General features: G+C 32.1%; 1 protein-coding gene across 1 annotated transcript; it reads right to left on the bottom strand.

Moving 5' to 3' along the window:
* Nucleotides 1-15,697: 15,697 nt before the first annotated feature.
* Nucleotides 15,698-16,150, bottom strand: LOC120084690 (S-protein homolog 74-like). Its single transcript, XM_039040496.2, has one exon. It carries the CDS (start codon nt 16,148-16,150, stop codon nt 15,698-15,700), a length of 453 nt encoding a protein of 150 aa, XP_038896424.2.
* Between the last annotated feature and the right edge of the window lie 1,388 nt (nt 16,151-17,538).

The following is a 17,538-nucleotide window of genomic DNA, read 5'->3' on the forward strand; positions in this document are numbered from 1 at the left end:
ATTTCTTGGAAAATCGTAATTCTAGGTTTAAATTATTCAGTTCTTTTGTATATTTTCTTGAATTTTTTGTATTCTTGAATGTTCTTGGGCTGAATTTGAATAGCAATTAATGGAGGATAATTGACACTCCGATTCCAATGATTTCTTGTATGTAATTCTTTCTTGGCACGATTGGATAATGGTGAGCTAGGTTACAAAAATTAAGTTTTCTCGTGTCAATTAGGACTTTTTCCGAATTTAACTCTTGAATTTTTTAATTTAAAACATTCATTCAACCATTCTTGAAATTTACTCTAATCTATTTCTTGAATGTCATAATCATGATAACCCTTGTCTTTAAAGCAATCTAAGGATAAATATGATAAATACTATATGGAAGTGTTTTTTGACTTAGATTAGGGCTAACTGATATGATTCATGTTAATTGGCTTATTGGACTATAGGATGTTGAGTATTCAAGTAATTGCTCAAGAACAATGATAGAATTACACCTAGTAACAAAATTTCCCAAGAATCTTTTTCTATCAATTATCTTCTAAAAAATAGTAAGATTGACTTACAAATTACTTTCATCTTCATTCTTGTTACTTTTTAGTTTCTTTACAAACAAATCCCGCCAATTAGGATATTTGTAATGCATAGTAGAATAAGAGAAAAAATCTAAAAATATATTATATTTTTAAAATATTTACAAATATGGATGAGTTGACTAGTCAATCTTTGAATTTTTTTTTTAATTTCTAATTTCGCCCTCCCTTGTCTTATTTTGTTGTACAACTTTTTTTAGTCGTTTTATTTTATTTATCTTCTTTGATTTTTGCTTCTTCCCTCCCTATTTTCATTTTTTCGTTTTATTTTCTTTCTTAGTTTTTGCTTCTTCTCTTTTTTTTTTTATTTTATTTTTTCATTTATCCGATTTTTGCTTCTTTCCTTTATTTTTTTTTATTTTCTTTCATTTCATTCTTTTTTCATTTCCTTCTTTTTTCATTTTTTTCATTTTCTTTTCTTTCTTTTGTTTTTTATTATTCCTTTTTTAATTTTTATTTTCTTCCATTTCTCCGATTTTGGCTTGTTCCCTTATCTTTTTTTATTATTTTATTTTCTTGTCTTTTTCTAAATTTTTTCTTCTTCTCTTTCTTCTTCTTTTTCTTTTTTAGTTTTTCTTTCATTTTTCCAGTTTTTGCTTCCTTTTTTCTATTTAATGTTCTTTCTTTTTCTTCAGTTTTTGCTTCTTCTCTTTCTCTTATTTTTAATTTTTTTCCCTTTATTTGAATTTTTTCTTCTTCCCCCTTTTATTTTCACAAGAATTATGAGGCTTAGTTCCATATGTATGACTTGAAAGTATTCAATTCATAATTGACTTAACACCAACAAGCCAATCATCAAGTTTGATTATTATAGCAAATAATAAATATAAATAGCAAATGAAAGTTTATCAGTGATAGCCACTAATATTTTCTATCATTGATAGCTTAATCTTTGATTATATTTTTGTAGTTAATAGCCACTTGTAGAAATCTATCATTGATAGCCAACTTAGTGAATTTAAGTAATAAAGTTGAATCTCGAACTAAAATGTAAGTGGAATGCCTAGAAGTTATCACTAATAGAATGTTTATCAGTGATAGAAGCTATCATCGAAAAGAAAAGAGGCTTATAAATGTTTGAGAATGACAAGAAAGGGGCAAAAAGGTGTTAAGTGGTTATGATTGATAGAAGCTAATATTAATAGCATGTTACAAATGATAGGATCTAATACTAATAGCATGTTATCGATGATAGAAGTTATCCGATAACGCACGTTGATAGCATCTTATTAGTGATGTTATCAGTAAAAGAAGCTATCACTGATAACTACAATATGAGTGATGTTAGTAATATTGGTGATAAAACTTAAGTGATGTCTATATATCGAGTTTCTTTCAAAGGTGATAACCAGTTATATAAATCTATCATTAATAGCCTTAAGTGTTAATATTTCAAGGTTGATTCTAATTGATGAAAGTTTATCAGTGATAATGACTGATAGCTGCTATCAGTGATAACCATGATAAAAGATTATTAGTGATAACTACTATGGTAATCAAAGTTGTTGGTCTTCTTTCAAAGTTGATCACTATTTATAAATCTATCATTGATAGCCACTTATAGCCTTAAGTAATAATATTTCAACGTTGATTCCAATTCATGAAAGTGAATGAATGATAGCTAATAATAATTGATAGTAAATTAAAAGTTAATATTTCAAGATTGTATTAATTTTTCTAAAATTGAAAACGATCGTTGATAGCAACTATCATCGATAGCAATTGATAGAACCTATCAACGATAGCAGCTGATAGAACCTATCAGTGGTCATCACTGATAGCTGCTATCAGTGATAACTTTTAATTTGAGAAAACCGGGAAGAAGCGAAAAAAATGGTAGCTAAGCATGGGTTTTTTATTCTTTTACCATTTTTTGATCTATATATGCAATTATTTTATTGTTGTACTATATATTCTATTATTTTGGACTTAAATTCTATTTATGCAACTAGCCTCCCCAATTACTATCTTTTTGAATTCAAAGGTTATGTTTGGCCAGGTTCCCTTGGGATCGACCTCCTACTTCAACTTTAACTTCATATTAGCTTTAGTAGTTGGTTGAGTATTATAAATTTCATTTGCTTGGGTAAGATAGAATTAACGACACCTATTTTGTACCAATCAGTGGACTTCAATGCATGGTTGTTGCATACTTCTCAATGCAAGAGGCATGTTTGAGCTGTCTTGCACGTTCTACTTGGCCTTGCTCCTTAGGTAACATCTTCTCAATGCATGGTGCCTCATTTTTTCCCATCCTAAGGCCTCTTGGCATGCATGGTAACCTTTTCCATGCGTCCAACTTCCTTTCTTTTCCTCATGCCTTAGTTTTTAAAACTCTTCCTCAAAGCATGGTTTCTCTATTTGAGTTCAAAGTATGGTTCTTGTGTTTCTCATTGTGCTATAACCTCCCTTAGGGTTTCTTGGTGTAACTCCTTCCCATGTTGTTGTCTCATGTTTTGCCTATGGTCCGAAGAGAGCCTTCTACATGCCTGAACTCCTTGATCCCCACCTATGCATTGAGCATCCTCTTGACCATGCCTTCAACGCATGGTCCTTTGGCTTTTCCATACCTTTACTTAGTTTGGCCAACCATCTCATGTCCTTCCTTTGCTCATGTCCCCATATTACCTACCAATCTACCACGAGGTGTAATGCATGATCGGTGCAAAATAGGTGTCGTTCGTTCTATATTACTCAAGCAAATGAAATTTATAAAGCTCTAACAACTACCAAAACTAACATGTAGTTAAGGTGGAAGTAAGAGGTCTATCCCAAGAGAACCTCTATTAATTGGCGAATAATAATCCTTGAATGATAGTAATTGGGGGGGAGGAGAGGGGGTGGAGGGGGGTTGTTCGTAAAAAGTTTAAAAGCTAACTAAAATGAAGATAAAGGCAAATTGTAACAAAAACTTTCTATTTTGTTAGAAGAAAGTTGATAGAAAAAGATTCTTGGGAATTCTTGTATTAGGTTTAATCCTATCATTGTTCTTCAACAATTTCTTGAAAACTCAACATCCCACAATCTAATAAAAGAAAACCCTTAAAGACCCATATAGCTAATTAACATGAATCACATCAATTATCCCTAATCTATGTCAAAAACACTTCCATTTAGCATTTTTATGTTCTTTTCTTAGATCGCTTTAAAGACATGGGTTATCATGATTGTGACATTCAAGAAACAAATTAGACTAAGTTTCAAGAATGAAGAGTTAAATTCGGAAAATGTTGGTTTGTATGTCCTAAAACTCATAGTTTGTAAAGTTAAACATATTCTATTATCAATTACTTCAATAAATTTGTTATTGAATCAATAAATTGCACTTATAAAGTCCAATTCCAATAATCTAAGATCCATGGCTATTATATGAATACTTGAACTTCATGTAGAGACATAAAAGTAGATCAGGTTTGAGTAAATAGTCAAAATGATCTATAAGTATACGAATAAGGTTGGGTGCTTTATTATGGTAACACTATCGGATACGACCCACTTTGTAGTTATTATAATTTCTTGTAAGTTGCTACAATTGAAGTGATCCTGATTCCCTCACGTATTGACATGAGGAGTGGGGGCGTCCTATAAAATTAGTTTGCATAAGACTGGACCAAGAAATAAGTCACTCTTACTTTATAACATTGTTAACTGTTTAAAGACTGACTATTTCACGTAGATGACCTATGAAACTCAATCTTAATCCTGAGCTAACTACGAACTCATGTTTATTCGGGATAATCCTTAGATTTGTATAGGTGAGTGTTGGCTTAATAGTGCCAGCTCAATATATCTCCCATTTGAGGGGTAAGACCGAGTAAATAGCTGGGGACATAAGGTGCAATAAGAAATTCATTCGTACCCGACTTAGGTATAGGAGAAAGGTTGTTATCTTAAGTAGTGAATCCAGGTCTGGAACAAGGGGCCCTACCCTCTCATTGGCCTAAAAGGGATCTGGTTTAATGATTGGATCACAAACCAATTGTTCATTAGAGGATCAGTGAAACTTAAGGAGTAAGATGTAATATCGGGGGTAAAACAACATATTTACCAAGCCGGTATTACAAACAACCTGTGAAGGGTCGACTTACTTATTATGGTTAAATCAAGTGGACACCAAAATATCTACAGTGAGGAGAGTGCAAGTATCCAGCTATAGTAATGTGACTTGATAGTTAACGAATATCGATTAATTTGGTCTAAAGAGTTATAGCCAATTAATCTTAAATCTTAGAACTCATGATCTGTACGTCCATATGGTCTCTCTACTAGCTCGTAAAACACGAACACCTTCAATTATAAAAGGAACTGTTCTTACCTCAAAGGGAGTGCGCCAGATTCAGCAAAAGCCTGATGGGTCTTCTTGAAAGACACAATTCTTCTTGGAGGAGGGTTGGTTTGCCCGGCCGGCTTTTAGTGAAGATCCGCTCATATGCTGCATGAGGCTCCAACATTGTTTGGGTTGATTATCCTAGGGCTGTTGAACAGAATTCAACCACACTGGACGCTGTTCGACTGAACTCGTTGGCTCCGCGCCGGCCTCCCCTGGCTCTTCCACCGTCCGGAAATTGAGTGAATTTGGAATGATATCAATTTGAAGTCAATTTGAAGTGTTCAAATTGTTTCAAATTGAAATGTACAAATTGAAATTAGGGTTTGAATTTGAAAAAGTTCACATTCAAATTAGGGTTTGTATAATTATATTTGATATAGTTAATTAACGTTTAATTTATAGAAATTAAACGAAATTTGATAGTTAATAATAATAAAATATTGATTTAAATATTAAGTATATGTTTTTAAATTAGATGTGTGATTAATTTAATATTTGATTTTAAATTATTATTTAATTAGTTAAACTTGTTTGATTAATTAAAATTATTTTTCATTTTAATTTCAAATTCAGAATTTGAAATGATTATTTAATTTTAGTTAATTGAGAATTAATTAAAATTAATTAAAATTAATTAATTAATAAAATGAAAATTAGGTGAAAGTGGGAATTTCACACTTCTTAATGAAGTATGAGGTGTTGCTCCATGAAACACACACATTTTCCATTGTCTTCAGCAAATTTAAGTGTCAAGGTTGCTGAACTTGAGGACCCACATGTGGGTAATGTATAAAACACTCCATTTTTGCTTATCAAGGCGAGACTTGCTGTTGGAAAAATGTTTTCTACAAAAAGCTTGTTCATCTAAAGACCCATTTTTCCATTCACAAATTCACTCCAATTTGAGTTCCACCACTGAAATTCAAGGTTGAGAATAGTAGAGGATATCTTTTGGTGGTTCACTTTTGAATTAGAGCTGGAATCATGTGGAGAATAGCTTGGAACTGGGAGAATTCATCAAAGGTATGTAGTTTAAAAACCCTCTTCTGAAGTTTTTGTTTAAGCATGCTTTTAGATCTCAAATTAAATGTAATTAGAGTGGTTATTGATTTTGTTTGCTTCCATTGCATATTATCTTAACCTAACATAAAAAGTCCTAATCAACACAAGAAAACTTAATTTTGTAACCTATCTCACCATTATACAATAGTGCCAAGCAAGAATCACATACAAGAATCTAATGGAATCAAAGCGTCAATTATCCTCCACTAATTTCTATTCAAATTCAGCCCAAGAACATTAGAAGATGAAGACAGTTCAAGAAAATATAAAAAATACTCAAGAATTAAACCTAGAATTAAGAATTCACAAGAAAAAGAATTACCTAGCCATGGAGATAAGAAATCTTGAAGAAATTCTTGAAAGTATGATGAATTACATCAATCAATTCACTAGGGAATTGTAAAAGTTGCAAGAAATCTCTCATACAACACAACGTTGAGTAATTTTCACTCTAATTTTGTTTTAAGCTCCTTATCAACTGAAAAAAATGAAGTTTTCTCCTCTCTCCCCTCTTCGCTGAAAATGGAACAACTGAATTTAAATCTGCAGGTGTAGCGTTGCGATGCCAATACTAGTGTTGCAATGCTAAATCGTTAAAAATCCAAGAAGCGTTGAGGTGGCGTCTGGACACTGCGCTAACATCGGTTGCGCAAGGCACGACACGCACCCATGGACGATTCTGTTAATCTCCAGAACGTTACGACCTTGGGTGAAGCATTGCGATGCTGCCTTATTTTTGCAGTAAATAGATGCATTCTGTCTTCAAGCATCGAGTTAGTGCTAGGCTCAGTGTTGTGAGGGGCATTACATGCTACAAACATTGCTGAAGTGTGTTGAATTGTTCTTCTTGAGGGGCAAAGTGATAATTTGTCTCGGATCTTCTTGTTAAGTTATTATTTGGTGTCGTTTTGCTCGAATTAGCTCCAAATCCTTCGAAATAACTTTGTTCGAGTCGAAATTGAAAGTTACCCACAAAAATAAATGTTTTAAGCAAATAATTGAAGTAAAATTGTGGGAATTGGTACTAATAAGATAACTCTTTACAAGACCTATCAAAATACCACCAACTTAGATCTTGGTCATCCTGAACAAGTAAAAAAATAGAAGTATGCATCCATTCAAGCAAAAATGGATTGTTTATTGTTTATTCAAAGTTTTATTCATTTAATCAAAATTGACTTATTCATTTGGCACATTTTCATCCTCATACTCTGTTTGGAGCTAAGTAGATGTTGTTAGTTCTACCTAACACGAAACAAGAAATATTTGTAAAGCTCGAACAACAACCTAACTAACTTGTAGTTAAAGTGGAAGTAAGAGGTCGATCCACAGGGAAATGTTATTTAATCTTTTCTTTAACCAAACTTAATTATGAAAGCTATAAAATGGGGGTTTTTTTATTAAGACAAGAAACATTCTAAAAATCAAAAGACAAAGGATAGTTGTAACCAAATTTAGAACAATTTTGTTTCTAATCCAAGTTAGACGTTCATTGCAATTCCTATCATCGAATTCTAAAAATTTAATTCACAATCGGATTAAGCTCGCAAATACTTACTTAAACAGACTAAACTAGTCTCTACAAAGGCGGGCAACTATCAGAACTTAGTCAAGAAAGCGTACCAATGAACAATTGAGGTAGGGTAGCCTTAACCCTAGTCTATCTACATGCTTCTACCTCTACTGGGTTCAGTAGCGGGCATATAGAAGAGAAAACATGCGCATTAAGTTCTAGGATACAATTGCGCTGATTAATTCTTCAGATAACTTACTCAATTAACCAAATTTTCTCTAAATCTAGTAATTAGTGTATCTTAGGATAGCCATTCAACACACAATTACTATTGCCTCTTGGAGATCTTGGCTAGACATTCTATTGAACACGTTAAAAGAAACACATTCAATCATGAGTGAATGTGACAAAACCAAGCATTTAGGCTAAACATGTTCAAGATATAGATCATTCCACATGCTTCAAGAATTAAAAACGGATTCAAGAATGCTCAAATTCAAATTTCTTATGATAAAGACAAGTAGAAAAACTCAACAGAATTTACAAGAACTTTTGAAATAGGAAGAAGATTGAATTTCTTCACAAATCTATAGACAAAATGATGAAGAACTACAAGTTATTAATTACAATTAAAAAGAAATAAAAAATGTAAACTAAGTAGGAAACCAAAATTACAATAGAGACTAATTGATACAGAGAGAAGTTCCAGCCTCCATCGAAATCGTGCTCTCCTCTCATCAAAAGTGAAGAAAAACTATTTATACTTGCAGGATAGCGCCACGATGCTGGGGTCAGCCTTGCAATGCTAAATTGCAAATGGCCAAGAAGCATTGTGTTTGAGACATGACGTTGGTGCTTGACGTTGCAATGCGCGAGGCGCGCGCGGGATGAATCGCGTCAAAATCTAGAGTGTTGCAACGCTGTGGGCAGCGTTGCAGTGCTGCCCTATTTTGCAGCAGAAGTGAATGTTCTGTCTTCAAGTGTTGCTTGATGCCTCTCCTAGAGTCATGATGCTAAAACTCAATGGCCTTACTTGATTACTCGATAGCATTTACTCGATGCTCGATGACATTTACTCAATTACTCGATGCTCGATGGTATTAAAAAAAATATAAAATACTCGATGGTACTCGATAGTACTCGATGGTATTTTGGTAATTTTCTGATTCTCATCAATGTTGTTGATTTTTCTTGTCATTTTTAATCTTTTTGGACTAATTTTCTCTTAATGACTCGTAAATGCCTCGGGGACCGTTTTACCTACAAAATGATCATTAAAAGCAAATAATCAACACTATTTTTGGGAAATTAACATAGAAAATATATAACCTTCAAAGACCTAAGAAAACACCCCTAACTTAACTCTTGGTCGTCCCGAGCAAGTCTAAACCAGAAATATGCATACATTCAAGCAAAAACATGAATAACAACTGTGCATTAATTCAAAGAAGTCATTAAAAAATGTTAATATGTTCATGTGGTTTACTAAAAAATTTGATTCATATCTCTCTTCTCAAAAATCAAGCAAACGAATTATGCAAATGGACATTTAAACCTTTAAAAGAATTTTTAACAAAGATTTGAAACCTATTTTGGAAAGAAAACGTTCTTTTTCTTGTAAAGCCATAAAAGAAAAGACTACTCAGTTTTAGTTTATTTAAAGGCTAAAACTAGTAGAAAGTCTATATCCAACTCTCAATTTCTCTTCGCCCTACACTGGCTCGGTTATCGGTCTAAAGTATACCTATCTTTCAAAAAAGAGCTACACTTCTAGGACAAGGGTGCCTTTCAAACTCACAAACGCAAAATGTAAATGATATTTCTTTTACTTAGAGGGATAGCTTTCACAATCACACCATGGGGAGCTTGTCACTCTTTTCTTACAGACCCTAACTAACACGATAGAGGTAGTTCTTTTCACCTCTAACCATGCACATACACACACGTTATTGAAGGTTATGATAAATAATCAAAAGCAAACTTGATCCTTTTTTTGTTTTTTTTTTTTATTTTTTATGCTAGCAATTTTTTTATATGAAAAATTAGGCCATTTTTTATGCTTTTTGTCTAGACTTATCTCTAAAACAAGATAGTTTATCTTAGACTAAAATTTTTCTTATGGGGGTGACAAAGAAAACTAATTGGGTATGACGTTTCTAAGTGAGGTTATAAATAAATCTAAAATCTAAGTATTCAATTTTTTTTGAATTTAAAAGGAAAAGAAAGATTCTTTTGAAAAATGAGTTTCAAAATTTTGTAAAAATTATTTTAAGAAACTTAAAATTTGATTTGTTGTTGCTTGAGAGAATGTGTCATCAAAGTTCATTGATAAGAATCAAAAGATTGAGAAAAATAAATGATCGTGACAAATAAAGTGAATGTTGTTCTTGAATGAATGAACATGCTTAGTAATGAATCATGCATTGAAAGCAAAAATGAGTCATGAAAAAGAAAAATGATACCAAGATAATGATATGATGTTTGCTTAAGAGAATAAAAAAGAATGCCATAGAAATTTAATAAAGCCTAATCAAGATATATTTAACCACATAACCCGAGCTTAGGTGTTCAAGGGTTCCAGACATGCAAACATTTTTGTAAGGCTTATTTTAAAAGCTAATTAAAGAATACAAAAAATATGCATTGTTTATCCACCCCTAACTTAAAGATGGAATATTTTCCTTAATGTTTATAAACTAAGATATGAGTAAGAAGACAAAAAAAAAAAAAAAAAAAAAAAAAAAGGAACAGAAAACTCCCCTAATTTCACATAATGGGTGGTAGTAATTTTTTTTTGTCTGTTTGTTGTTCTTTTCCTTCATCAAATTTTTGCTTTTTATTTCATTTTATTGTTCCTACAAAAAAGAGAAAAGAAAACAAAAGAAAGGAAACGAAAAGCTACAAGAAAAACAAGAAAGTTGGTCTAAAATTTTATTCCTATGTTGAGCTTTGTCATCCCGCACTTTGAGATCTTTCATTGGCTCTTTTCATTCAATAAAAAAAAAAAAAAGCTAGCTTTCTAAGGCGAAAGACTTTTATTGCACAAGCTAGCTAGCCAATCCAACTGTTTTCTTGCTTCCATCCGCCTATCTGATGAACAGACCTTCAATTTCAATCAAATAGGCCAGAGATATAGATCAAAAAGAAAAAAAACTCCCTTGTCTGGCTTGAAGGAAACCACTCCATTGAAGATGTGAAATTGGAAAATTCCACTATTGAGTGGAATTTTCAAATTTTTTTTCACTTTCTTTTTAATTTTGAATTTTAATCTAAATTTCAAAAAGACTAAAATTAAAAATAAAATAAAATCTGAATTTGATTTTTAGAATTGAAAACAATTTATTTAAATAATTAATTAATAATTTTAAATAAATAAATAAATAATAATTTTATATCAAATATTAAATTAATCAAACAACTAATTTATACATGAATCCTATTTATGAAATTTAATATTTAAATCAATATTTAAATATTTCAATCTCTCCAATTTTTTTTTAATTTCTACAAAATTAAACATTTTAATTGTGTCAAATACAACTCATTAAAACCCTAGTTGAATTTGCACACTTCAAATTCAAAATCCGTCAAATTTCAACATTAAAAATCGGCTCAATTCACTAATGCAAGTTATGAGAATTGGTAGAGATGCAACAACTATTAACGTATAATAATGTTCATTATGTTAGGTCGCTCGAGTAATCCTAGCTCGCCACATTAATGCACCGCACACCTCTCGGTGGTTAGCTGTATGTCTATATCTCTAAAGTGCATGGTTGCACCGAGCATAAGATCGTGCCTATCTCTTGAACAAAGTTTACTTTGCTTTAGTGTGTTCCACTACTTACCCTCTCAGGCAGTTGGTTGCAGCTAATCAGCTTATAGACAAGCATTATGACAACCTCACACCAAGCGAAGGGGATTAACTTACTATACTCACGCAACACACACCTCTCGATGGGTTGCTACATGCATCCAATCTCTAAGCTGTATGACTGAGTATCGACTTCCTTTGATAATTAAGCGATGAATGTAAACGATGATAAAGAAGAAGAAGATGAAGAAGATGGAGTTGAAGGAACTAAGAGATGCATTGATTACAAAATGTATTAATGTCTTAAGACAAAATGAATCCCTTGCTTTTCATCCTAAATGCATCAAGGCTGTTGATGGTGCATGGATGGATGGTGGAGTAGTCTCTCTCGAGCTCTATCTCTGGCGAAACTCTGATTGTCACTCGGAATGGGCTGTGGAGGTGAAGAATCCTCAAAGAGTGTCTTGCTCATGCTCTCATCTGTGATCGCAAGAATCTGCCTTAAGGCAGAAACTAGGATGATTTGAAGTGAAGATCCAAGGTGTTATTTATAGTGCTCAAACGCCGATAGCATTGATGACTGCATTCTGACTCACTACTACATTTGTCGCGATATGGGTAATGTCAACATCGCCTTATCTTGTTGATACTCCTAAGGTATGCGTTCATGCTCGTTTCTCTCGAAGTATCAACGCATTCCACCCACCTTGCGATCAACCTTCTATCATGGTTATTGCTTTATAGCTGCAACATCTGTGCAATGAACTTGTCTTCTTGTAGATTAACGCATGCGATCAACTTTGTGATGGTCTGGGATCAACATACAATCGATTACTATAATTGGTACAAAAATAGACATTTTTGACACAGTATAACGCATGATATAGGATTAGCGAGGATTTTTAGTGCTGGTTGACGCAAGCTCACTTTTTCACTTTAATTCTTAGTATTATCAATGCATATTGTGTTCATCATCCCTCATAATTCTAAGTAAAAAGCTACAATAGCTTGTATTTCTACAAGCTATCATAGGCAATCTTGTCAAACAACGTAAACACTGTGTCTCCATCTTCTTGCATTATCTTTCTTGTACATATGAGTGTTTTCTTTACTGCAAATCATGTGCCATTCAATTATCTTTCAAATCGAATCGAGTAATCTGAATATCGAGTCAATCGTGCATCGATTCTTCCCTAGTAGCTTCGAGTACATCGTTTTCACCTTCGAGTCGCACAGAGTATTATTCAAGAACCGTTGAGTACAATCGAGTATTAGTTCTGTTGTCATCGAGTTCCATCGAGGATTTAACAAAGACTCGTCAGATGAATAAGGGAATTCTCATCGAGGATTGAGTAGGAAGACATCCAGCATCGAGTTTCGAGTATCAAGAATTTGGCAGAATATTTTTGAGTCATTTCTTCATCTTTCCAACATTGATTTTGAGTATTTGGGTCTTGTGAAATGTTGTTAGCCCAACAGAAAGAGAATTTTAGAAAAACCTTTATCTAAGTTTTGGGAGAAGTTTTTCCAAAGAATCTCTACAGAAGGATTATAGTTATTATGTTGTTGTTCCTCCTATGAAGGCTCCCTTAGGACCCTTTATATACGACTTAACTAGGTTGATTCTAATCCTATCAGAATAACCTATTTAATTATAATTATCTTATTTTAATATCTCATTTAAAGTTATAGTTATAATTATCTTATAGTTATATCTTGTATTAAAAGGATTTAAATATTTGAATCATATTCAAATATTTTTAATTCTCTAATTATCTATTTAATATGAATATTATTAAAATTAAATTATTTAATTATTTGAATCACATCCAAGTAAATTAATTCTCCCTATTATATAGTTGTAAATTGAATCTCATTCAAAGAAACTCTATAATAAAGTATATTTTAATTGTATCCTGTATTCTTTAATTAATATTCATTCATTAATTATAGGAAAAACTACTATAAACTCATAGTTGAACTATTATGCACTGTGGGAAAAGTTGTGTCCATGGATATAATCATTATTATTAAGTTGATCCTAAACGAGTTGTTCGTAAATACTATTGGGTCAAAAGTTTATTTTACCTTTGTAAGTACCTCTATTTCCTTTAGTATCACTGGTCCTTTAATTAATAATTTGTTTATGGTCCAACTATAAACTAAGCCTCTCTCAAATCAGTCAGAGGGTGTGGTTCCTTATTCAAGTCTCTGAGTCAGCACTTAAGAAAACTATCCATCTGCATACCCTATATAGAAAGGGGTGAATTGAATCTTGTGACACTATGTTTGAAACGCACCTACAAAGTGCATTATTTACCTTTCATTTAGGATGGGTTTGAAATAAATATTATTAGATTTGATGGTATTTACTAGTGGTTTCAGGGTTATGTGTGGGATAGAGATGAAATGTCGAAATGAGTTAAAAAAATGACCTAAATAAGCCCAATGAAGTCAAACTCGAGCCAAGTATCGAAAAGAGAGACGAAAACATGGAAGAAAACATGAAGATGTGAAAAAATAGGGCAGTGTGGAGCAAAACGCCACGACGCTACCCTCGACGCATTTTTCAAGGGGTTTTTGTGCAGATTTTTGTTGTCGTCATCTATGATACGGCATTAAAAGCTTTTAACTGTCGTCCGTTACTTTTTTTGCATAATGGAAAGATAAAAGATTTGCAGTACCTACCAAAGCTTCGATAAGAAAGACCAGTGCCGCGGTGCCATTCTATTTTAGGAAAGAAAGTTGTACTTTTTAAAACTTTGCTATATTGAGGGGCTTCAACGATGGAGATTGCTTCAAAAAGGATTTTTCTTTTTTTCCTATATTTTTTTTACTGACTATGATTGTTGCAATGTATAAAAATATTATTGTACTAATGATGCTTGGCTAATGTTCTAGTTCTAGAGTATTGATGAACTTAATTATGGATTTATGTTAATGCAACACTATTTTCTATGGATGTTTGTCTTTTAATGTTTTTAATATTATTATGCTTTTGCACATCGATTAATCATAGATGTATGTTAGCTTAAATGTCAATTGGGAATGATTGTATGTTTAACCAAATCTATAATATTGAATCGTTAGCTAAACCTTTCATTCAAATAGTTAGGTTGTTAACAAAAGTTAATCATGACTACTTTTAATGCCATGCTTCTCGATTTGATTTCAAGGAGTTAGTTATCAATTGTGCGTACATGAGAATAGGTTGTTATTGAAAGGCAATAATCTTCAAAATAGTTTCTAGACTTAAGCATATAATTGACATAATAATCTATAGGAACCTTTTGCATGTCTTGATGAAATAATTAAGGAATTCAATACCCTGGAACACCTTTGTCTCTTAAATTTCGACTATATCTTTACATGCTTTCTTTTATTTCAAAAATACAAAATTATCATCACAATATCAATCCTTATATAAAATCAACACAGTTCTTGAGTAGCTAAGTATAATTCGATTACTTGATTTCCTAAGGACGATACTCGTCTCTTGACCGTTTTACTTTACTATAACTTGACCACATGTAATTGGGTACAAGAAAATTCCACAAGAATGCTCACATCTCCCTATTTGGTCAAGTCCCCAAACTGGTAGTCATATTAAGTCGGCTACTCGAGCCACTCTCACCCATATAAATCAAAGGACGTGAGCTCAAAGAAAATAGTTCATAACTCATTTAGGATTAAGATCTAGTCACACATGATCGTTCTTATGAAATATTAATCTCTTCAATTAATGATTGACAAAGAGAGAGTAATTATTTCGCGTTTTGGTCTTACACAAATTCTATGTATAGGATACCTCCACTTATATGTCTCTCAATGAACAATTTGGATCAAATCATTTGTAATAATTATAAACTAGGTTGTATATTTATAGTGTCACCAAGATCAAACACCCAACCATGCATATCTATTTACTATAAACCTTTAGGTTATTACATAAACATTATCTAACCAACTACTCATTGTTCACGATTACATTCAATACCTAATTTCTACTTTAATGTTCTCATATTTTTTTCTGAACAAATTCGTGTTCTCATATTTAAGATACATTCTCTAAACTTCTGTAAAAACTCCTATTTATAGTTTCCTATTTCTAATCTAAAAATGATATCACAATTTTGAATATTTATAATTCATATAAGGCATTTCACTCTTTCCCCCTTAATTTTAAAATTTGGAGAACAAAGAACTAAAACTAATTATCCAACACAAATGTCGATAGAAAAAAAGAAAAGAAAAGAAAAGAAAAGAAAAACAATTAAGTGAATATAAGTCGTATCTCGACACAATTTCAGTTTCTTTATTAAATTAGACATCAAATACATGTGTATTTCACATTTGTTGCATACATCAATCGATTAATAAGCTTGTTCAATTTATGTACTATAGATCCATTTGTGAACATACTCATCAACATTAGCAGGATTATTTCTTAAGTAAATCCCATCATTTTTGGCGATCCAAATACAATTTCCTTGAATACCACACCTATCACGGAGCCAAGTGTTCTTGGGCGACTCAGGCCAAAAACTTTCAAAAGAGACATATGCATCTCGCTTCACCAATTTGCACCAAAACAAGGTTGTTCCCCAAATGTTTTCCTTAAAGTTCCATTGGTAATCATCTCCATAGTTAACCAAATGGTGAGATCCCAAATCATCGTCCTTGGACTGACAGTGAACAACCATATCGAGGTACTTTAGTCCATTTACCACATGGACATAATACCTCGAAGCTTGTGGCGGACGTGACGGCACCCTTGGAATTTGATCAGCCCCGACCAAAGCCACCGTGACGAACCACAAAACAACCATATTTCTCATCATCATTTTCTGTTTTACTAAACTTTTGTTTGTCTATTTCTTTGTTACCATTGATGTTTTGAACATGTATATATATGGGAGTAAATACAATACTTATAACACAGTCAAGAAATTGAAGAAATGCAATGGGTTGGTTTTAATTAAACAATTTAATCTTCTACCTAATTTGGTGTTGTGCATAATGTAATTATTTTCCTTCTCAATTTAGAAAATGGTAAAAAATCATTAATTAGGTAGGTATTATTAACTTTCCAAAATGAAATTCATTGAATAGGAAATAGAAAATAATTTGTTAATATTTTAATTGTTATGCCAATAAATGAGTATAATATAACTAACATAAACTTCAACTATATTAACTTCAAGGTTTGAATTTACGTTTCTACTGGAATAAATGATGTGTAACTATTTGTGTAGAATTGCATCCTTGTAATGTTTAAGTTACAATTGCATCCTTTGTAATGTTTGAGTTGCATTATTTCAAAATTTAACCAAATTGAAGAAGGGCTATAACTATTCAAATGGTCACAATTTAATCTATAAATATGTCTCATTTTCAGGTTTTTCACCTTTTTCATAAGCACTTTTCGCCGATGAAACTTTCTCTCTTTTTATAATATCTTTGAAATTCAATCTATTCTTCATTTGTTGGAGGTTGTAGATGAGGTGTTGCTTCCATAAGAAAAATAATTTATTCTATCCTGATAGATAATTACTCTTTAAACTCTGATACTAGAAGAAGTAAAACAATTTTAAGGAGATAATGTGAATTCATTGGACTTAGCTCCTTACTTCTATTTCATTAAAAGGAGAATAATTGCACTTTGAAGATCACTAATTCACTGATTCTTTAATGTGAAGAGTTTGAAAAATAAAACGAACTCAGTTTCCAGAAGTGCCAACACTAGAAGCGCCTACACTACGGTACCTTCCCCTTACACTATTTTAGATTCTAAATCAATCGAACTCGGTTTCCCCATCTACTCCAAATAGAGAGATTACATTTTCCAATGCAAATCTCAAAAGAAAAAGAAATGGAAGAAACTGCTTAATATGTAATAAGCCTGTAAATCCCTAAATAAAAGTTAACCAAAGAGGCCAATCTAATGTAGTTGAGTGGAGATCCCAAGATCATGATGAATGAGCCAATCAATGTCTGGATAATTTAATGCACATTGCATTGAAATTTTGATCTCTTTACCATTCTAGGATGATGAGACAATGCAAATTGAGTTTTAGGGTAAGCACAATGTTTTTGTTGGTTTGAATAATTATTTATGAGAACATATACGATATTCTTTATAGGAGTCACCTATGTGAGTGTGAAGGGCTCAGTTCTATAAGAATTTGCTAAGGCAAATTCTTTAAAACAATTATGAGACCAGACGGAATTC

This window comes from Benincasa hispida, chromosome 9 (genome assembly GCF_027475165.1).
Source record: "Benincasa hispida cultivar pf3 chromosome 9, pf3_genome.v1.1, whole genome shotgun sequence".
In the NCBI taxonomy this organism is placed as follows: Eukaryota; Viridiplantae; Streptophyta; class Magnoliopsida; order Cucurbitales; family Cucurbitaceae; genus Benincasa; species Benincasa hispida.